General features: G+C 37.4%; 1 protein-coding gene across 1 annotated transcript in view; it reads right to left on the minus strand.

Annotated features, from left to right (window-relative positions):
• Nucleotides 1-23802, minus strand: part of LAMA4 (laminin subunit alpha 4) — a 110200-nt gene that overhangs the window by 50850 nt on the left and 35548 nt on the right. Inside the window, exons 3-11 of the mRNA XM_075202940.1 lie at nt 22705-22832; nt 19852-19932; nt 12779-12993; nt 11956-12056; nt 11393-11573; nt 9955-10047; nt 8574-8725; nt 6112-6222; nt 4209-4320 (exon numbers count right to left, since the gene is read on the minus strand). Coding sequence (XP_075059041.1) covers nt 4209-4320; nt 6112-6222; nt 8574-8725; nt 9955-10047; nt 11393-11573; nt 11956-12056; nt 12779-12993; nt 19852-19932; nt 22705-22832 — 1174 coding nt within the window. The remainder of the gene's footprint in view (nt 1-4208; nt 4321-6111; nt 6223-8573; nt 8726-9954; nt 10048-11392; nt 11574-11955; nt 12057-12778; nt 12994-19851; nt 19933-22704; nt 22833-23802) is intronic.

The raw sequence follows: 23802 nt of genomic DNA on the forward strand, positions 1-23802 counted from the left end.
TTTGACAGCTGTTTCCTGCATATTTGTTGCATTGGATACATTGAACACTGAAACAGAAAGCGGCGGCCTATTATGCAATTGACACTATCTATGACTTTTATCATTTATACAGAATAAGAGCATAGATTTTATTACTGCACCTCATTTCACTTTTTATAGTATGTCAGCCCTTCTGGAACTGATAAAGTGCACTAGAAGTGACACCTTAGCAGAGATAGCAAAAGCTGTCAGCTACAGTGTGACAGAAAGGTCAGATGAATACAACTCTAAGTGGAGAATCATCCAAACCACAGAAACAGAATATTTTGGAGCATAAAGAGACAAGATGAACTGTAGTCTATGCCTAATTAACTTTTCATGGGAGAGTCAGTGTGCCTTTAAGTACAGTGTATTGTATGTGATCATACTTTTAAATATAGGAATACAATTTTTCCTAAAGGCAAGACCAGGAGATAATAGCTTTAAGTGTTGTAGCGTAGGGGACAAGAAACACCAACATTTTCCCCTTTGTTTTCTGCAAGACCTGAATGCTTGCAGGTAAATGTTCTACATTTGTGAAGACAGATAGAGATCTGGTTAGATCACCCAGAGACAAGCAACCCCAATGTGAATCTATGGTACTGCCAGTATGAAATCATGGTGGAAAATCCCAGGTAGGATTTAAATAGGGACAGACATTTACAATTTTAACTCAGAGTGCTTTGGTGCATTAAAATCAATTAGTTGTTCAATGCTTGTTCTTACAGCCTAGTAAATGCATTTTAATGCTGACAGTCAAATAAGTAATGTAAGTGAATGGACCTGTTTACACAAATATTTTATCAAATGATTACTTTGCATTGAGTCAGTTTCAATGTTGCCTTTGGCACTTATGAGCCTTTACACTTTGTACAATATAATTGAGTTTGGTGTTCATTAAGTACATAGTACACTATGCTGCAGGGAGGCTTTGAGAACATACTTCCAATGCTCTATTAAAACACAAGACAAAGTACAAGATACTGTCTTGCTTTTAAGAGCCTTTGTTTTTCAATGCCAGTGTATACAAGCCCGTATGGGTTATTATAATTATCCTATATTTCGGAATTGTATTTCATAGGGGACATGGAGCCAATGCAGGGTTCGGCAAAGAGGGGGGGTGGAGTGGAGAGAGGAAGATCATACTTGCCTGCTTATTGATGATAGATTGAAAAGGAGAGAGGTGGGTGGAGGGGAGGCTGGACAGGAGGAGATTGCAATAATCAATGCGAGAGATGATTAGTAAGTGGATGAGAATGATAGTGGCTTTTAGGGAAAGGAAGGTGTGATTCTGGCAATGTTGTGAAGATGGAATCAACAGGATTAGGGAAGTGTTGCATTTTTCGGTGTTGGAAAGGGAAGATTCAAGGATGATGCCTAGGCTACAGGCTTGGGGGACAGAGGAGATAGTGGTGCTGTCAAAGGTGAGGATGAGGTGGAGAGGGGTGGAGATCCTGGAAGGAGAGAAGACAAGTTTGACTTTAGTCATATTAGGTTTGAGAAATCATAAGTACATCCAGGAGTAGATGGCAGAGAGACATCTTGACACCGAAGCAAGGATGGAGGGGGAGAGGTAAGAGGAGGAGAGATAGTTGAGAGAGTGTGGGGGGTGAGCAGGGGCGGAGAGGAGAGGGAGAGCATAGAGAGGGAGTGTTGAAGCAGCAGATGGATTAAACTACTAGAGCTGTTTTGGGAGGCAAGCACGTTTCTATGTAGCCAGGTAAGATGATCAAAAGCATATAGTGAATGAAAGGGCATGGAGCAACATCTGTAGCCACTGGTCAGTAGTAAGTCCAACAACAATAAGCATATGGGACATGGTAAAATAAGAGCTGTACATGATGATGCAGAAGCCAGGGGATAGAGAACCAGAAAGCCACATGCTATTTGGGAACAGTCCAGTGTGAGGAAAGTCTGAGGGTGTGTTCAGGAGTTAGTGGAGGGTGAGGGTAACATAGGCAAAGAAATGAGGAGAAAGAGTGAGGAGGAGTCGACAATTCGGTAACAGGCAGGTCCAGAGAGGATAATGGGGGCCAAGGTCTGGGGGATGGTGGCAGAGGCCAGAGACTATGGCTCCGGGTGAGGAACAGTCAACAGGTGGAGCTTCTGGTCCTGATAGTGGTCAGGTCCAGGAGGCATAATGTGATATGTTTAACTAGAAATTAGGTGACTGTGGCTTATAATCAAAGATAGGTTGTTAGCTCATTGAAATGAGTGGCAGGTTTGCCAGTTGGCTTCTGCCGTCCGCTGGTGTGTGAGTTTTGGAGGGGTAATTATGACTTGGGAAACCCTTCTCAGATACTTTTAGGTGGCAACAATACAAGAATACCATTGACCTGTGCCAGGTTTGATTCTGGAAACCCCTGGATTCAGTAGAAGCTGCTGTTTCTCTCCAATAGTGGAAGTCGTCCTTAAGCAAGGAGGCACCAATTGACAGAGTGCCAAATGAGAGGTAGGTCTTTTGCAGGGTTGGTACAGAGTCTGGGTCTGGAGAGCTGCAAAATAGTTCAGAGAAACCATAGTGCAGGAGAAAGTTCAGTAGGGATCGGAGATCCCCTATGTTTAGTGATGGTAGATGGAGCTTGTGGGAGCTCCATAAGATGCATGTGCTCCCTAGGCCCATCCCCTATTTTGGCAGGTTTAGTAGCTTTCCACAGTCTTTTTAAGCACATAAACAACCTTATTTCTGCACATTCTCCAAAGTGAACAGATACTTGTCATTAATTTTAATAGGATATTTGTTGTGGCATCTGGGGGCAATTTATATGTGCACATAAATCAATGTACATAAAACATTTAAATGTGCAATAGTGACAGATGAAATGAATGATAGGTCAGATGTCTTGTTATTCTCTGTCCTTAATAAAAAACATAAGTGAGCTGTATTTTAGGAGAAAATGATAAGTTGTAAATAAATAAGTGTTGTAGACTTAAAGGAAAAATTGGGTCACTGAACTCATGTTTTTACTTGAATGCCCATTACTATAATGGATCCATAATCATGCACAATGTTTTGTGAAGTGTCTGTGGGAAAGAACATAAAAGTCTAATGCTCCACCTATACAGTTTTATTGCTTGTAAATGACCCCCAGAGAATTCTTCTGAATAATGAGGCCGTTTCATGTGCTTGTCTTGTTTCACTGACCATACACTAAAATCTTTTAATAAGCCTCATGGTGCCCTATTAATTTAGTAAAGAAGGTAATCCACAGCTACAATCTCTTTAGTTTCCTCCACCTTGGTAGTTCTACAGAGCATCAGAGTTTAATTCTAACTAGTATACTGTGTCTTTTAAATCCCATTTCCAACTATTGCATTTTACAGAAAAGCTTTATCTAATTGGTCCACATTTATTCAGTACATTTATAAAAATGTTAAAATAAAATAGAGAACAATTTCCATTGAGAGGGATTTTTATTATTTTATTTTCTTATTATGTTTTTTTTAATTTTAATCTTGTAAATATAAAAATATGTTTTCCCTTTGGCCAGTGATTTATTTCCCCCCATTCTTTATTGAAAATGGATGCTGGTCTCTCCCCATTTTTGTTGCTCTAATGGTTGTGCCTTGGTTTACCCCATATAAAATTACTTTACTACATTGAAGAAGTCAGGGCTCAGCTTGGAATTTATATGATTTTATACGGATTCATTGAAGACACTTTTAATGGCTTTTAGGTGACACGAGGTTGGTTGTTTTTGATATGGTAAATGACGAATAAATTTGAAAGTGGATATTAGATGTTTTCAATCCTTCAGAAATAGGCCCCTATTAAATCAAGCAGGGACTGGGCTAACCACTGAAATACACAGTAAAACATAGTTATAAAATATTCTATTATCAGGACCAGTACTACAAATAGCAAACTGAGGTGTTCCCCTAGAATGGCAAGGTTATACAGGGGCACCTAAAATAAAGAATGAGAGAAATAATTTCAATTATTCAGTGTCATTATTGTATAGTGACCTGCACAAAGTATCAGATAGGCTGGGAGCATGGCACTGTGCAATAATGCCTCAGACTGACACAGAGGAGCCGAAGATAGGGGGCACTGACTCTGCCTCCCTTACAGGTGACAAATTGGCATAAGAGTTGCTATGCTGAGGTATAAAATCATCACAAAATGACACATCTGAGATACCGAGACAAAGAATTTACAGTTCCAGAACTAAGAATATTATTTTGCTTACCTTTGATGACTTCCTTTATATCACTAACTTGATCAGCAGTCAACTTTGCACGCCTCATGGTTTCCAAGGTCTCTTTGTGTATCTGTTGGCCTTCCATCTCTGCTGTATTTCCCTATAAGTAGCCAATGTCAACATAAAGTCCCAAAGTTACATTCTGTATGAATGTAAAGTGCATTACATTACTTTTTCTGTGCAACACAGCTGGGGGAAAACACGAATGATGCAAACAAATATATAACACAGTACACAATAATATTTGCATCAAGATATACAGGATTAGAGTCACTGCGTAATTAATTTGTGTGTGTTTTGACTTTTTATGGATTAGGTATAGAGATTGGATTAGTTGTACCATAGGGCTAGTTTTTGTGATAATTAAACTAATGTTAAATCTGAAGAATTTGGAATTTGCAGTAAATGAAAAGGAATATATTCACAATTGCCATTTAGATATGTGTTTCATGCTTGTTCAATAAATTTGTATGACTTTTACTACATTACTGTGCATTTAAAACATACTATAAACATACTATATAGTAATAATTTGTTTTAAACATAAATCTATTTTCAAATAGTGTTATTTTAAATCTTATTTCCTACATCTGTAAATTGTGTACTCACACTTTTGTGCATTTTGCATGTAAATGTGGTAATCGGTCATGAAATTAAGTGTTTTGCAGTCATTGCTCCATCTGGAGTTATTCTACCATAATCTATTGAGATCCAAATGCTGTATATGTATAATACAGTGTGAATTTTAGTTTATTTCCTCGTCTTTTCCATGATGTAAAACTGGTGAAAGTAAATTATTGCCGGAACCACTATTCATACAAAGCGGAGCATTCTGAAAATTAGAGTGCTAAAAGCTAGAAACAGTCCAATGTATAGAGTTGTACTGAACAGCAGACTCTCAAAGTAGGCTTTCAGACTAAAGGTTGGATTTTTTTATTAGATAAAATATTTTACTCTCTCATTTCCTGATCAGTCTGCTCAGAAGAAAATAGGGAGCAGCCCCAAACACAAAAGGAGTGGCTGCAGAATGGTTGTGGTCACTCACATTTGCCAGATAGTTTTTGACACACCTCACCCCTTGAATGAATATCCTTCATTTTCTCACTGGTCACAAGACCCAATATCCACTCCTTCATCGAATTAGGAAAGGCAGTGAACATCCCTGACTTTGTTTAGCAGTAAACCTCAAAATTACTGCTAATTTTAAATAGACATTTCTCTCTCAGTCAATACTGACGTTTTCACACTGGTCTCTTTGTACTATGCAAAACATGAACTACCTCTGAAAAAATCGAGACCCAGCAAAGTACACTGCTCTGCCACCCTCAATATATCCCAGTTACTGAAACATAGTACCCCTTCATTCGTATTATATGTGATATATACATCTCCTAGTGTAATAATGAATATTATGGAAATAGCAAGAACTTTCATGGATATATAGAAGACATTGTAAAGCGCTACGGAATTTGCTGGCGCTATATAAATAAATGTTGATGTTGATGACATCTGCTTTCATACATAACACAGAAAAAAATTAAGCTGCAAATCAAGGGCGTGGCATTTTTGTGTGAGTTCAGTAAGAAGGCGCATGGAGATAAAAGTCAACCACGCCCCATAGAACTACGTGTGATTTACATTTGTATGTATCTTTAGGATTAGCTTTTTAGGAGTCATATATTTGTGCATCCCATAGGCCTGTTTACAAGTTTCCGAGGTTATGTATCTATATGCTATATTTAAAATTACACGTATCTTAAAATAAATGCATAAATGCAACTCACAATGTAAGTGTACAAATGCCTGTAAGCGAAAGTTACAATTTTACATTTAACTGTAAATCAGGCCCATAGTACTCAGATATGTTTTTTTTACAATATACTGTACTAACCTTCTCTGCAATATTATTGACTTCCGCCTGAAGAATGTCCCCTTCTGTTTCAACATTATCAATCTGGAGATCTGCAAACAATGAGTGATTCTTCTTTTCTTCTAGATTTTCCTTTAAATGATAAACAAAACATCAGTCATCACAATTATATGGTAAGAATACTGTAGTACATGCATTGTTACATATGAAAATATGAGTCTATGGCTGCTGTTAAAGCTTTACTATTCAATACATAGCTACTTTATAATACAATCAAGAATATAAATCATATTTGACAAATAGGCTCAAGTATTAAAACAAGTGCATTTAAAGGACTTCTCATCTAGAATTATTTTGTACTGTATACTGTATATGGGCTGTTAAAATGAAAGTACTAGCATCAGGACTGTAATTACACATTTGTAGGTCCCATACCAAAATTTTGTAAGGCCCCCAGGTACATGAAGCATACAATTTCTAGCCTCCACTGTCTTATTGATGCTCCCTCTGATCAACAGTCTGAGGATGCTGTTTTAGTAACCAATAGGAAGCCGTTTAACATTTTAACCAATCGCAGACTTCATTTTAGGCTATGACAGCAGCTAAGGCCTGATCACTATAAGGAGCTATAAAAACCAGAGAAGGATATATTGTCTGCAGCCCCACTGCTGCTGCATGGGCCTCTGGCAGGGGAGACATGTACTCACTAGCTATAGTCCCATGCATCTGCACCTCTTACTACAACAGTAATCCCACCCCTGACTAGCATGCACTCTCCCTCCTAAACTCCTCGGGGTATATTTACTAAACTGCAGGTTTGAAAAAGTGGAGATGTTGCCTATAGCAACCAATCATATTCTAGCTGTCATTTTGTAGAATGCACTAAATAAATGACAACTAGAATCTGATTGGTTGCTATAGGCAATATCTCCAATTTTCAAACACGCAGTTTAGTAAATAATGACTCTGATGTTTCTTGTAGCTAGATTAGGATCTTCAATTCTTGATTTAGGGATTTTTTCCTCTCTTCCTAGCTGAACTATTTTATTTCAGAAAACACTTTTAGGCTTTTTTGCATGTGCTGCATGTTTGAGATCCCCCCACATATTTTTAATAATATTCGAATTTGGGGTTATTATTGAGATTTGTGGCATTACAGTAAATGAAACTAGGTATGTTAGAAATAAGTGGGACTAGTACTGGGTCCATTTTGAGAATCCTCCAGTCCTTTCTATTTACTTGAATTTATTATTTCCTCTGCTGGAAATATTTCCTAGCCACTTGGTGCCACACAACCCTAAAGCATAATAGATCCATGCTTTATGGTTGGCCATGTGTTTTTTTCTTCAAATGCTTTACTTGTTGTCTCCCCAAGTCTATGTTTTGTAGTTGTGGGCAAAAAGTTATGTTTGTTTAATTACTCTACAGAACTTTATTCCAAAAAGTTTCTGGTATTTATTTGCATGTTTCAGATGTTGAGTATTGTGATGAAAAAATTCTTATAGACGACACTTGCCTTGCTCCGAGCGGAGCCACAAATGGATTGACAGGACACGGGTTTATCCATAAGTAACCATTAGTGAGCGGTTTTGCGCTGATTGGCGAAAGTGTGAGAAAGTCACTTTGATTGACAATTTGCATATAGACCCCACCCCCACGTGGGAATTGAATTAAATTCATTGTAATATTGAGATATATTCATAAAATATATTTCTGAACCTCATTGATCTCTTCGCATTAGCAATAAACAGCCCAGCTATGAGCGCTGCTGTTTGGTTCACTTTTCGGGAAGGTGGTAGGCTGTTTTTTATTTAGTTATTTTCTATTTTTTTATACACAATAAAATGCCAATAAACATTATCAAGTTCATAATTATGATTGATGTGTATAGAATGTAGCGACATCAACATATAAATGTATATATTGATGCGATTTAAATATATCTCGAAGCAGTCGCCTTCTAACTCAATCAATTGGGCTGCACATACCTTAAGATACATGACCAACATAACCAAGAGTGCAATTTTGCAGCCCGTATTTTACGTGTATGTTCTGGCGGCAAACTGGCATTCTGCACTCAACTATACATGCCCTTTTATGAGCAGTTCTATAAGATATTTTTATGGATCTTTCAGATCTTTCCTTGACTTCAACAGTACCCCTTAACTTCCATTCCTAAATGTTGCTTCCAACAGTGGAAACTGTAAGCTAGAAATGTTTAATGTCTTTATAAAGTCCACCACTGCATTATGATTGATAAAGGTAAAAAGTGCAAGAAAGGTTGTGGTATTTTAGGATCAGTACAGGAAGGAGGCTTTGACCTGCTCTATTACTGCTGCGCTCCAAAACAGATGTTTTCTATCCATTTATTGGATTACTGTGCGACTTAACAGACAAAGACAGCAACTAATGCAGAAGCACGGACAACCCCCCCCAACCCCAACCCTCCCCCAGAAAGTCACAAAAGAAAACTAATACTGTACCGTGAGGTGGAGGATGGTGAAATTAATGTCACTAAGAATTTTATTAATGGCAAGTCCAGTGGATATGCTCAGTATCGCTGACCTCGTTTGATTAACTAGTAAAGAACTGAGTCTGAGGTCATCAATCAGGTCCCAGATACATTTATCACAATCTAATGAAACAGGAGGGCAGTTAGTATGAAAGCACAATAATGTATATTACAGTATATGTAAATTACAACTAAATATTTTCCAACTTTGCACAATTTTAGTTCATTGTTTGTCTTTCTATGTATTAGGTTGCATTGTTTATTTACTTTTCGTATATTGTATATTTACAGTTGTGCAATGATACAATAATACACATGATGCAGAGTCTATTTGTAATCAAGGACAACAAACATAAACTACTCTACAATATAAATTCCTCAGTAAAATACACAGAAATAAGTCAGAAAGATAAAGTATTATTATATATAATAAAATTTGCACAAGGACATGCTCAACCAAAATAAATAAAATTGATTTCTGAAGGTGGAAATAACGTATTCTGTAGTATTTGGCACAAAAGGAAAATATGTTTACTTGGCCTTTCAAGTACATAAACTATGCTACAGTATAAACATACTACATTATGCATGTACTCTAGTATATGTGCTTTTGTGTTGTGCATGATTGTGTTCTACAATAAAGTTGAAGACTTGTTATATTGTGTATATGAGATGCACTGCACAGTGAAAGAGCTATAGTTTTCAGCATTCTTTCTATAGTCTGTAAGGCTGGGTACACATTACAGGTTTTTCACCCGATTATCGCGCCAATCACACGGTAAACGACATTTCGGCATGATATAGCATTAGTATGTATGCTGCAACGATCAATGATTATCGTTCCAGAGCACATCATATCGTTTGATTTGATATTTTAAACGGACTAAAAATGTTGCTAAACAATCTAACAATGTTGTTCCAAATCTGCAGTGTGTATGCACTCACGACCAGCAGTGTAGGCATCCCTCCATAGAGTTTACAGTCACAATCTTTTCAGCAGATGGTTATGACAGATGAAAAGCACAGATCTGAAGGTAAATCCCATAATAACATTGTGTAAAACGTGTACAGTGAGTACACATGAATGGGCATGCTGATCGGGACTTTCAGCCGTTGGTAAAATCATTAACGATATTGCATCGGGAGAAATTTTTTGTACCCAGCTTTATTCCTATTTGGATGTGGTTGAGCTAATTAAAGAACTTTAATCTTTTAATCTTGATATCTTAATTATTCTTGGCTAATGAAAACAGTTCCTCTCCTATGTTGCATAATTTTAATTATAGTTTCTTCTTTTTGTTATAGTAAAGGTAAGAGAAAAAGTTATGCGCTCCTGATTTTTAGTAACTTACTGAATGAACAGTCTGGTCCGCTTGGGGTATCAGGGTCCTCTAATAAACACTCTCCGGTTTTATTATTACACGGTCCACCACCACAGTTACATTCTAGGAGACAAGGAATTAGTGATACTTGGGTACAGGAAGGAACTACACATGTTTAGGATTACACATAATGCAGAACATCTGTGTATACCAGAAACGCTTCTCATTTTACAGTGAGGTATCAGCAACTGGAACACTTTTATAGTGAACTCTACCAACAAAACTAAATAGCAGCATATGTAAACTAGATATTTATTTTTTTGACTATCAATTAAGCATAAACAATCCATGTTATAGTGCAAAGGGTAACTCCGTGTATTTCTTCCTAGCTAAAAATTGGATTAATAAAAAGTAAACACCTCTTTTGTACATAGGCACTATGCTTTATTTTGCAGTGAATACAATACGCCTATTTATCAACCTTGGGGAGAAAAACAGTTATGCTGTGAAAATGGTACAATGGTACAATCTGCATTACATTAGGTCTAGCTGTTATTCTGAAAATCATTCCTATAAACTACTGATCTCATAATTTAAATTACATAACTGTTGACATATATCCTGCTGCCATTCACAATTTCCTATGGACGAAAGGGGTATGGCTTCATGGAAAATAGAAGTGGCATGATGGTACAAGGTTGTGGAATAGGTAGATTGGTTGCCTGGTTTAGCCCAATCTGGGGCATTGCCAGCATTGTCCCACTTGAAAGATGTTGGGAGGTATGCATGTATAGGGGGAACAACTGACACTATAGATATGTGCTTTTTTTTTTATAATAGCAGCAATGGAAGGAATCACTGATCAGTCAGTAAGGGGGGTATGATTTGGTTATTTTTGTTTTTTCCATTCATCTGCCTTGTAAGTGTAAGGGCACAAATCAGAGTAATGGGCACAATTTTACTTTGCTTTTGCCTTCCAGATAGAGCTGACTGCAAGGTCTAAGTGTAGAGCTGTGATTTGCAATTCATGCTGGAACTTGTGGTTTTATGTATGTTAGTTCACAGTAGTTCATTATTATTATTATTATTATTATTATTATTATAATTTTCCATGTCTGCAGATTAAACTTCCATCAACTTTAAAGGCAAAAGTTTTTTTTTCAGGTAGACAATTCAGCGCAGTAATATACAGCCTATATTATATATTAATGTCCAGTAGCAGGTTTCATGTGCTTAGAATCGACACATTGGGTATCTAAAATAAAATCCTATTTTCTTTGATACCTATATGAGTGTTACTATTTAGTGATTCTGGTTATTGAATGTACTAGATATAAGATTCAATTGTTTTTGAACTTATGCATACATCAAAATGAACAAATATTTAGTAAGCACCTCCTTACATGCCAAGCTGACATTTATGAGCCAAATAACTTGCTTTCACATCCACTATTCTGGAGGCACTTACTGTGACAGCCAGATGGTCCATAATTCCAGTATCCAGACCTGCATCTCTCACATTTCAGACCAGCTGCACCAGATCTACATCTGCACTGTTGAGTTATGGGTTCACAGTTATTATCCAAGGAAGCAGCACTGCACTCACACGTCTGACAGCCCAAGCAACTGTCATAACCATAGTGCCCGACCTAAGGAGACACAACAATGAAATATGAGTGAACATGTTGGTCTAATTCCACACGGAGCAACTTAAGAATGTAAAAAACACATGGTAGTGGTGAAAGTATAACAGTTACCTTTTTGTCAATGGGAATAATTACCATATTCATTTAATTTAGAGATATTTAAGGGAAAGAAAAAAAAAACACAATCCATTTTTTACTTTGTTTTTTTCTTTTCCCACTATTACAGGGCTAACATGTCATTACTATGATTTTTGCAGATGTTTAGAAGAATATTGACTTGAAACTTATTTTTCAATTAAAATGTGGTTGTTTTTTTTTTTACTATAGAAAAATTTGCTATATTTGAGGTTATGATGACTCAAGATAAAAGTGAATTCATACTCACTTCGCAGCGATCGCAGGCAGAACCAGTAATTCCTGGTTTGCAGTGGCATTTCCCCGTTATATCATTGCAGAATTCTGTACCACACTTTGAACAGCGGCACTCTGAAACAATAACATGATTTCTGATTGGATCATTACACAGTACAACGTAACGATGCATTAATAAGTAAACACAATTTGCTTCCCCCATTTCTTTTAAATTGACTAGCAACTAAAGATGATGGCTAATGAAAATAAAAGAAAGTGTTTCTGTTAACCGTCTGTTCTGTTATCAATAAACCATTGCTTGAACCATAGACAGCAAACTGTTGTTTTTAAGAGGGTACTGCATAGTTGCCAACTATCCAACATTTCCAGGTATAGTCCCAGTACACATTCTACATATTCAATCCGTTTCACATAATCAAATCCCTGGGAGTTTTAAATTATATATTTATTGAATCTGAGAATTTAAAATGCAAAAAAACCATTATAACCATTTTTTTTAACCTGACAGTACTGGCGTTGGGGACTTAGATAACGTCTGTTTTCTTCCAATGGTGCGTGTACTGCCCCTTTGTACTGTAACACTGTCTACATAACAGCCACTTATATTAGCCTGCAGCAATATTTTGCGTATTAGAAGTCTACACTATAAGGACAATTACCACTTTTTCTTAAACTCTATTGTTTCTTAATCATTTTCATTTCAGAAGAAAAAACAGGCTTGACTGTTAGAGCAAGTGTTAAACAAACAAGATTATCTTCAGTAAAGTAATAGAGAATATATTTCTCTTTCATGTAGAGAAGCAATAAGTTACACTCTTATACACTATGGCCAGTACCTGTGCAGTTTTTGGCCACTCTGGCATCCCCATAATATCCTGGTGCGCAGAGCTCACAGCGATATCCAGTGGTGTTGTGAAGACAGCTGTTGCATTGTCCGGTCACCATATTGCAATCTTCAAAAATCAGGTTCGGGTCTGCGTTGCCACTGCAATCACATTTTTTACATGTGCCACCTCTTAGTAGAGGGTTTCCATAATAACCTGGTGCACACCTACAATAAAAGTAAATTAACCATTACAAACTGTACTCTTTAGACGAAGACACCTTGTAAATTTTGCAAAACATTTAGAAAAAAGTTTGACTCCACATTTCATCTAAACATTTGGAAATATTTGTTAACAGTTTTTAGTGTTGTACAGTTCAGCTATTTATAAGTTAGTGTCATTTAAAAATGACATTTAAACTACTTCTTTAAGCATGGAACATAACTTTCTAATAGGCAAGGTCAAATGAATCTGCAAAATGTGACTATGCAGCACAAATGCGGTTTCTCTAAGTTTTTTCCCATCATACATTGACTTTTGCACCCAATTGTATTAGTAGGGGCATGGAACTCAAAAAATGTTCTTGTTCCGATGGGAGGAACTGAGTGGGTTGGAGTGTTTTTTGCTGAATGGAAGCTGGCTGCAGTTATGAATCTGAGACTGCACCCAAAAGTAAAAACAAGATTTTTGTTGTGAAATATATATTTAAATAAGATTCAAAGACTGTGATTTAGGAGTTCCCAGTGGAGCAAACAGCTGCAGAGCCTCTATCTTAGCAAACAACTTGATTTGTGCACATGGTCAGAGGTGTTGACATCAGGGATCTCCCATTTTTTCAATAGGACACCTTTTACACCATCCATTCTCTCCAAAAGTAATATTTTAGAATAAAAACAAAAAAGGTTTCTATATAAGGAGATGGTCCAAAAATCAAAAAAAGTCATGACTTTGAAGTGACATTTTTACTTTTTACAGCATCCGCAATCATATATTAAACTTCAGTCCTACAAATGGTCACAGAAAGTTATGCATTGCTTATCTTTTCCAGTTTGTAAATTGCCATAATTGTTTTACAACATGAGCACATTTACCAGAGGATCTCTTCAGTGTTGACCATCCTGAATGCATGCTCTGTCACAGACCAGAAAGTCCAAGTCAATAAACTTACAGAGCCTGAATCAGGTCTGAACTTATGCCCAAATGCATAGCATATCTTGCATGAATTTGCACTGCACATGACCAGAAACTAAATTTGACAATTGCATGGAATTCATATCTGCACAAATATGACACTTATGACCAGGGCTGCCAAGAGGAATTCAGGGCCCCGGTACAACAAATTCATGGGGCCCCCCTTATAGTAGAGTATGCTAAAAAAAAATAGTAATTAGTACCTGCTCCCCCCCCCCTCTCGGCGGCCCTGCTTATGACCCCAAAGACTCTGAGGAGGAAAGATGTGGCTAATTCAAATCATGTGTATAACCTAAGTAAGCATGTTTTCAACTATATCTTGTGCACCTGCTACAGAGCAGGTGTAAATGCCAAATGGTAATGATGACCAACATGGCATTACCTCTCTGATTCTGATTGGATGATTTCAACGCAATTTATTCACTATTTAGGAGGTATGTGAAACTTTTGTCTTTGTTTACGATCTTTCACACATTTTTCTCAGTAACTAGCACAGAAAAACTGTAAGCATTGAAGATCTATTTTCAAAACACCTTGTATGCACTGTATGCATTGAAAAGTTTATATATATATATATATATATATATATATATAAAAAATATATATATATATAAAATATATAGTAGGACTAATATATTACAGCGGCTGTTGTTGCACAAGCTAATTTGGGAAGGCAATGTGTATTTAAACTATTTCTAATTTGAAGTTAGCCTTTTGAGTCACATAGTCATTAATATGTTTTAAACTAGTAGAATACAAAATACATCAGATCTCAACATTCAGACAAGTTTTAATGAGTACCTTACTATTTGAAGATGTCATGCTATTATGAATACACAGTATCTCTGGTACCTTTTTGGTGACATATAATCCACCCATTTTTGTAGTACCAAACTCCAATATTAAATTGTACATTGTGCACATGTAATTTCAGTTTTTAGGTAATGTATGATTGTTGTGAATGGTTATGACCGTTTTTGAGGAAATGCCAGCATAGGCCAGCAGACTGCTCCCTTCTAATGCTCCCAAGAGTCCTAATTTCAAGTTGTCATAAGAGGTATGGCCTACCAGTAAAGTGGTTCTGATGTTCCAATCTGGAATTTTTGGGAGAAATTCTGACTTCTGCACTTTTGTGAAGGCAACACAGCAAAAGCAGTCTAGCAAAGGGGCTCATCTGCTAAGGCTCCCTATTGAAAAATTATGGCATGTTTCTCATCCACCCAAACTAATCCATTTAAACCAACCCTGTTTCACCCAAACCACACCCACATCAGAGGAGGATATGTTTCTTTAAGATGTCCGATTGCAGCCATTTATGGGGCAAAACTTGAAGTCCAAGGGGTATAATAACCCATAAAGTATTATCAAACAAACTTTCTCCTCTTCCAGACAGCAAGACCTGAATCCCCTTTCTCCACCTTTGTTGGCAACCGTCCTATTCAAAGAGAGGAGAGATCGGTGACGGGTTCAATGTGGAAGCCATATATGCCTGGCAGGGACATTGCCACTTTGCTGAGCCGTTTCTGCATGGTGATCAAAGATACTGGATGGAAACGGATTCTGGACAGGCTAAAGATTCATTGCCAGACTAAGAAAGGAGGACAAAATTTGGATGGACTTCAGCATCTGCCTCATAGCTTCATACTGAGTGGATCTGCAGGACTCCTTCACTATGTTGACCAGCCCAGGAACTGCAGGAACATCAGTAAGGACACCGACATTGTGGAGGAGCTTCAAGATTTTAGCCTGTAGGAATTGCAGAATGGGGCACAAGATCAAGGACTGCCCCCTCAAGATGGCATGCAACCTATGTGGTCTGGCGAACCACATCTACACAGAATGTCCTCAGAGGGCAAGAGCCTATGCAGTGAGAGGACTGCCAGAGGTGCCCTCCTCCCACCCTGCAGTCAATGCCTGCACAGAGGAAGCAACAGGAAGATAAGAAAGCTTCTAGCAGCCCACCCAACTGCACAGCTCTCCTCCCTACCTCCCTCTTCATGGACTACCAAACCCCCTCTACCTTCACTCCCCACAACCCTCCCCACAACCCCTGGTGTAGCCCCATGATGTAATAGGAGTAGAGGTGGGAGGCTGAGGTAGGTAATGTAGTCAGCGGTCTGAGGTCAGTACACAATCAGGCAATGCAGTACAGTAGGGGAATCCAAGCCTTAGTCAGAGTAGCCGAAGTCTGTGCACTATCGAACTGTACAGTACAAAGGAGATAAAAGGAGCATGTGTCAGGAGGAAAAGCCAAGGTCAAACACAGCGGATCAAGCTATAGAGCACAATTCCAATGGAAATCCAAAAACATAGTCAGGAAGCGATGGTCATACACAGGAGGTCAGGAAAAAGCACAAGGCACCAGAATACACTGGGTACAAGGAAAGGGTACTGAGAGCAGGAAGTATGAGTCAGACGTTTAAGAGGAACTGTTGCTCTGATTCTGTGTCAGAGCTGAACTAAATAGCAAGGGGATTTGAAATCCTGTCTTGGGGTCACATGATCGCTGTTCCAGAGAGCCACTTACCTGGAAGTAGGCAGCGGGCTGGGAGCAGGAGCAGGTAAGTCCTTTACACCTACTTTAAATTAAAATATGATAAATGTTATTTTGGATAGTGAATGGTGGGAATATGTTGAGGTCAAGATATGCAGTTTCTTTCAGGCTAAAGGTAGACAATAGGCTTGTGAAAGAAAGAAAAACTTCAAAAGGTTACAAAGACTGATTTCCACACAAGACCTCCAAGTGTGCGGCTGGGATGTGAGAGATGATTTGGAGGGGACCAAGAGGAATTCAGATGGATCATCTTCCATTTCAAGTTGGAGTATATAGAGAAGGGTGAGAAATGTAACTCTTTCCTTTTCTGTAAACTCCACTCAGGCTAATCTGGCCCCTGTCTAAGCTGCGTGTTGAGACTGTCATTCCTAGCAATGGGAAAGAGGGCATCATGGGAATTGTAAAAGACTACTTTGGCAACCACTACTGTCCAGTGAGATCCTTCCCATTCAATACATGGCCACCTCTGGTCGTGGTCTGCAAGGTCATCACAAGGACAGTTTTTTGCTTTTCTGGGGTTCCAAAATGGACATAGTAAATTGGACCTTTATGAACAAGTGACCCCTCAAAAGTGGGAAATGTGCCCACCATGCTGCAAGTTTTCCTGTTTGTAACTGTGTCCGCAGGACTCTTTCTGAGATTCATAATGATTCTGTGGGCAGCTCCATGTCTCACTTTTTTCCTTTTACCCCTCTGGAGGGGCAACAACTGGGAAAAGTTTGACATATCCTTTTTTTACATTTCCTTAATGGATGTAAAAAAGTTTGTAAGTCAGCACCAATTGAAGGGAGTTAAGCCAGTCTTGTGGAAACAAAAGACTATCCACAGCTCATCAAAGCTAAAGACACATTGAATTCTGTGGTCTCGAAGTGTCTCACTAACAGACACAAATAATTAGCATGGATGGCTATCCAAAGAGGTCTGTCCTTCAAGACCTTCATGTACTCCCAAAACCTATGCAGATACAAACACTATCCTTGGTGCCTTGTGAGAGAAAGAAACATCAAAGCACCCCTTTTGGGACTGCCCTTTTGAAGAGGCACTGTTGGATGGTATTTGAACTCAAAGACAGATAGGAACAGCCTATTGTACAAGCCAGTACTTTATAGACTGTGTCCTGGTACTCATACTTAAGAGGGAATCCAGGAGGCCTGATGGCTTATGACCAGTATTAAGGACACTCTATGGCTTGCCAGGAATCAACTTGTGCTGAAAAAGGAGAAGACCAGGACTGTCGCAGCCTGCTAAGAGACTATTTCATCATGGACAGTTCCAAGGAAGAAGAGAACTACATTCAGCTTCTCCCAATATGTATCTGTACTTCATTAAAGCCTTGGGCCTGTGATCCCCTTTCCTCACCCTCCTCCCCTTTCCCTATCACACCCCTTGATCTTTGTTGAATATGTTATCCTATTTATGCCCTGCTCCCTTATATGTGTCTGTCTTCAATAAAATGTCAGACCTGTGATACCCTCCCTTACCCTCCTCCCCAACATCCATTGAGTTTTGCTGAAACAGTTATCAAAGTGATGAATGAATAGTACAGTACATAATGTATAGGATGCCATATGTGTGCCATATGTCCTATATTGTGAATGGTTTATGTATCATGGTGTATTAGGTTTCAACTGCGTTTAATGCGATGTTTTTTGTGTCTGTTATTTTGTATATCTTGTGCATTTATTTTCCAATCAAAAAATTGTTATTATGGATATCCTGCTATTGTTTAGACAATTACATAACTGAAATAATACACATTACAAAACTACTCAGAAAAATATAATTAGGAATATGATCATTTGAAATACTCTTAACAGCCCATATTTAACATTATAGAAAGAGCCTGACAGTACTTTTCATGGAATTTGTGTCTACCCCCTACTAACTTGTGGTTATAGACATCTGGTTATAGACATCTGGATTTTAACAGAGTACCAGTATATTTATAAAATTTTACTTAATAAGAGACATTCCATTAATGTGATAAGATATTTTTGTTCAAGTTCAAGTAGGTTGTCAGTCCTGTTTTCCTATCATCATGATGGTTTACATGCGTTCCCATATGTTTATTCAGAATATCATCATCATCATCATCATCATTTATTTATATAGCGCCAACATATTCCGTAGCGCTTTACAATTGGGGACAAACGTAATAAACTAATAAACAAATTGGTTAAAACAGACAAAGTGGTGAGAAGGCCCTGCTCGCAAGCTTACAATCTATGGGACAATGGGAGATTGACACATGAGGTTAAGTATACATTTTGCATCTTGGCCCAGCCAGACTGCAAAGGTAGGGTGACTCATAAGCTAAATGATCCTGTCACACAACAATGTTGGTCCGGGGGTAGTTGTCTTGTGTGAAATTGTGTAACAGGCTAAAGGTAGTGAGGTTAAGATGGTGGTTGAGGAATATTATAAGCTTGTCTGAATAGGTAGGTTTTCAGAGAACGCTTGAAAGTTTGTAGAACAGAGGAGAGTCTTATTGTGCGAGGGAGAGAGTTCCATAGAGTGGGTGCAGCCCGAAAAAAGTCCTGTATATGCTGCAGAATATGCTGCATACTGATGAAACAAGATTCTCTATGGCAAGTTGCACAGCCAAGCTCTCCTTAAATGTGGAGAATGCACCAAATTGCACCATCCCAAGCCACCTACTTAAAAGGTAAACTATGGAAATGCTGCACAGTTTGAGTCAGATAGTGCAGTTTTTATGCCATGTGACTGTTGCTCGGTTCTGCCTTTTAACTTGCTCCATTTGCATGTAATTCCTCTATGTATCCCATTTGGAGGTGAGCAAAGTGATGTGACATCGTTTGAGATCATCTGAATGCCATGGATCTGGTTTAATGACTTAGCAAAATTTGAACTGAAAAATATGACTTTTTTAACAAACTTGTCTTTTGAAATGTAATTTTTTAACCAATTTGTCCATAAATATGCTATTTTTGAACAACCAATTATACTAAAATCATTAAACAACAAATTGAACAAATCTAAATTAGAAATTACTTTGAACTTAATATTTTGAAGCACTAATAAAAGATTCATGAATTAATTTAATGACTATAGAACTATTGGCCCTATATTCCATATAATTTCAGGAACGTAATTGCAGATTTGCTCATCTCATTGCTTTTGTTATGACTCACCAAGAAAACATAGTATCACATGGTACCATGAGAGTTCCATCAAAGCATGGCACAAATTTTGCTTCCTTGGTTTTATAATGTTTACAATAGGTTTGCTGTGCTTAGGTTCTGCTAAAGTTTTCAATGACCCCTTGCGTGATAATGGACCTCTAGGATTGTAGATTAAAGAGCAAAACTTTAGTACTTACCTTTCACATTTAGGTCCAGCAAAATTGTCCTTACAAATGCAGCGCACAGATCCTCTTTTAATCGAACAAGTAAGAGCAAAGCTGTAGATTGAAATAACGTGAAAATTAAAAAACCAAATATTAAATAGATGGCCATATGGGCGTGTCTAAATACATTTACTAAATCAAAAGTAATTGTTACTGAATCAGAATAATATAAATGTAAAATTATGTAGTCTTTTGAATTCTACATAAAATAGAAAAGTTTCTTGACAGTGTATGTAGAACTATTTAATAACTGGATATCCTCCAATTATTTTCCTTCCTATTACTTGCATTTCCTGCCATTTTAATATCTACTTCTTAACTGACTCTTCCTCTGCTGCATTTTGTTTTTGTGCAGATCTTTTGTTTCATTTTATGATAATGAGTCTTCATCCGGCACCAGGGAACTATCTTCATACCAGAGTAAATAACGTCTGGAGGAACTACTATAAATGTTCAGTGTATTACAGTAATCAGCATATCTACTTTGAGAACTCTTTCTGGAGTTGTACAAAGAGATGGGACATCTGGTGTAATGAGGGGAAATTGTTCCATCTGCTTCATCCTAGTACAAGCTAATAAGAATCCAGTTCATGGGAACGATACAGAAAGTAACGGTTCCCATCAGAGCTGTGATGACATCATGTGTACTGTCTCGCCTCTTCTCCCCCTAGAGGGAAAACAAACTCTCAAGCGCTTAACAGTATAAACAACTGAACACTAAATTAAACACAATCTATAAAATATCTATTACACAAATGTCCGAAAGGCTAAGACAAATTTGATAAAAAAAAATAAATAAGGCTCATATACACGAATGTGTTTACTGCACCCATGGTACGTTAACGCTGAGCTGAGTTTACCACTCAGTGACTGCAGCTCATCCTGCACTACAAACAAGGTTCATTAAACACTATGAAGCAGTTGGCTTTCAATACACACAACTATTCATAGTGAACACTGAAAAGATGTGGATACAGCAAATAAAATGTGCCACATGTGTAGGGATAGTGTGTAAGTGCTGTTAATATGCACAATACGACTAGAAGCCTGCACTGCTTTTTAGGAATAAAGCCAATAGCGATCAAACCTTAAGCTTCATACACAGCTGCAAGTCTTGCAACTATCTACTGGTAGATATACACAGGGAGAAGCTTGGAGTTTTTTAAGGACTCCGGGACAAACCATGTTACAATGGAAGGGGTGCAAACAAGTTTATTTTTTTGCACATAAGCTTAATACTGGATGTGTTTTATCTAACACTCAAATGCTTGATAGCTTTATTATTACACTGAAATTTACATGACACGCCGTACCCCAACTATAAATCTGTCCCCACATTTTAAATTTACCTCCCCCTGCAATGCAACATGGTTTTGCCCAGGTGCAAAGTTAATCCTTTTATAGGCTTTGCTCTCCTTAATGACTCAGGCCCTAGATTTCTAATAATTGTCCACAAAATACATTTATTAGGATGTAATGAATGTTTAATGTGCATAAAATACATTGTTACAGTTGTTACTGATTGCAAACACATGCTCTAGCATGCATACTCAGTCATCATCACTAGTAATCGGCACTTAGACTAGCCCATTAGCTGGTGTGAATGATGTGACTGAAGATCATGTACCTTAGAGATGCCCAAAGTTTGAATCAAACTCTGCTGCATTCGCTTGAGCTTGGCATCCGCCCATTCCCCTCCCCATAAATAGAAACTGAATGCTTCAGTCCAGTACAAGCCTAATGTTTGCTAAATCCTAAAAGATTTGTGCCATGAATTTACAATTGAGAATATACCTCACATGTGTACTGAGGTTACAGTTTACATTGAATTCCAAAACTGCTGTTCAGGCCTAAAACGTGCTTAAATACTTAAATACAATGCGTGACGTATCTTGCGTGAAATAGCTCTGCGCATGCTCAAAAACGGGCCATACGCCACTGACGGCATATGCATGCAATTCAAATCTGAACACAAATGACACTTACAACTACCTACAATTTGAGGTGGATTGAAGGGGCAGATTAACATAGGCAATGTACAGTAAGTACATGGCAATGCAGATGCGGCCAATTCACAGTTTGTGTGCCCCCAAATTACAATTTTAGCCGTATCATTTGCACCAGCTACAGCGCAGGTGTACGTTCCTACTGATAATGATGACTGTCACAGCATAATTGTTGTATTAAAAGCTAGTATGTGCGTCACTAGATAGCAAAGAAAATGTGTAAGCAAGGAAGATTGAAAATATAAAAGCATTGCGTGTAGAGTACACATTAAGAACATCCTGATGTATGTTTAATTTAAAAAACAAAATTATTTCTTGTTTTAAAACACATTTTTAGTAATGGTTATAGCATTATGTGTATATATATATATATATATATATATATATATATATATATATATATATACATATATATATATATGCTCATGCTTATCCTGCACTGTGTTCTGTCTATTAACATATGACAAGTACTGTGTAGGCAGAGCACACTTATACCCAGCTTTAAATAGAAATGTATGGATTTGAATACGGGCGCATGTACCATCAAGTTCTGTGCACGTTTTATAAACGCAACTTGCGTACAGTTTGCGCCCAAAAATGAATCAGGACCAAAGAAAGTACATTAAACATTAATCAGAAAGTTCTTGAAGCTACAATTTCCATGTCAAAGGATTGTTTCATCAAGATTTCCCATGTGTCTACTGAGCATCCCGATGAAGGTCTTGCTTTGGACAGAAATGTTGAGAGTTGTGTTTTTGATTCTTTCCATTAGTAATTAATTTTATAAAACTAATTGTGTACTCTTGTAGAAGTCACCTACTTGTTAGAGCTAAACTGAAGTGGACATGGACACTGAAGACAGGATCTTAAAACTCCTTGGACTACATCAGCCATGTAACCAGTAGGACATCTTTCGCAATGCTTCCCAGTTGTATTTCTTTGACAGTCCTATACAAAATAAAATGAAACATCAATCAAATTCAATAATGCATAAGATAATATTTAAATAATTAATCAGTGTTTCAATCACAGATCAGTGACAAAAATATAATTTCAAAACTATGATGATCATTTGGTAATTTAATATAAAGTATTGATATTAATCACTAAATGAACTTGGAATGATGACGTAACATTTACTTTTAAATATGCAATCTATGACTGAGTATAGCAACTTTCTTAGGTGTTTTGCTTTTCTGGTTGTTATTTATTCCACTTCTACTACTATGTCATGTTACTTACTTAGTCGGGGAATATTTACTGAATGTATATGAATAGACAGATGAACTAGTTAGAACATTACCTCAAATTTCCGATATACTGGAATTTTTCTTTTATAGAACCAAACCTGCCACTTATCCAGTCAGAAGATTAAAGAGTGCAGGTCAGAGTTATGATCAACCTAAAAATAGTAGGGTCTGTCTCTCATATATATATATATATATATATATATATATATATATAAATATATATATATATATATATATATATATATATATAATCCTTGATCTTTAATGTGAGACAATGGTAAAATGAACATGGCTGTCTTAGCAAGGCAGATGATGAATCAAGGATGGGGGGTTACCAACAGGAGAAGAAAGGTGGCACAAGCAAGATACTGTGCATAATAAATTTGGATATTGAGTACTGGGGACTACATTCTGCCTCCTACATTATCAGTCACTTATCAATATAACTGGCTGCTGCATATAGGGACAGAGACTTATTTTAACTTATTTCACTTCAATGAAAGGGGCATAGTTACAGGCTAGGGGCAGTTAAGGTATAAATGTTGGGCCTGATTACTTTTCCTACGTACGTCCAGTTGCATAGCATATCTTGCATAAAATAGTTCTGTGCTTGCTCAGAAACAGACCCTATGTCAATGAACGCAACTGCATGCAAATGACACAACAGG

The sequence above is a fragment of the Mixophyes fleayi genome, chromosome 3 (genome assembly GCF_038048845.1).
Source record: "Mixophyes fleayi isolate aMixFle1 chromosome 3, aMixFle1.hap1, whole genome shotgun sequence".
Lineage (NCBI taxonomy): Eukaryota > Metazoa > Chordata > Amphibia > Anura > Limnodynastidae > Mixophyes > Mixophyes fleayi.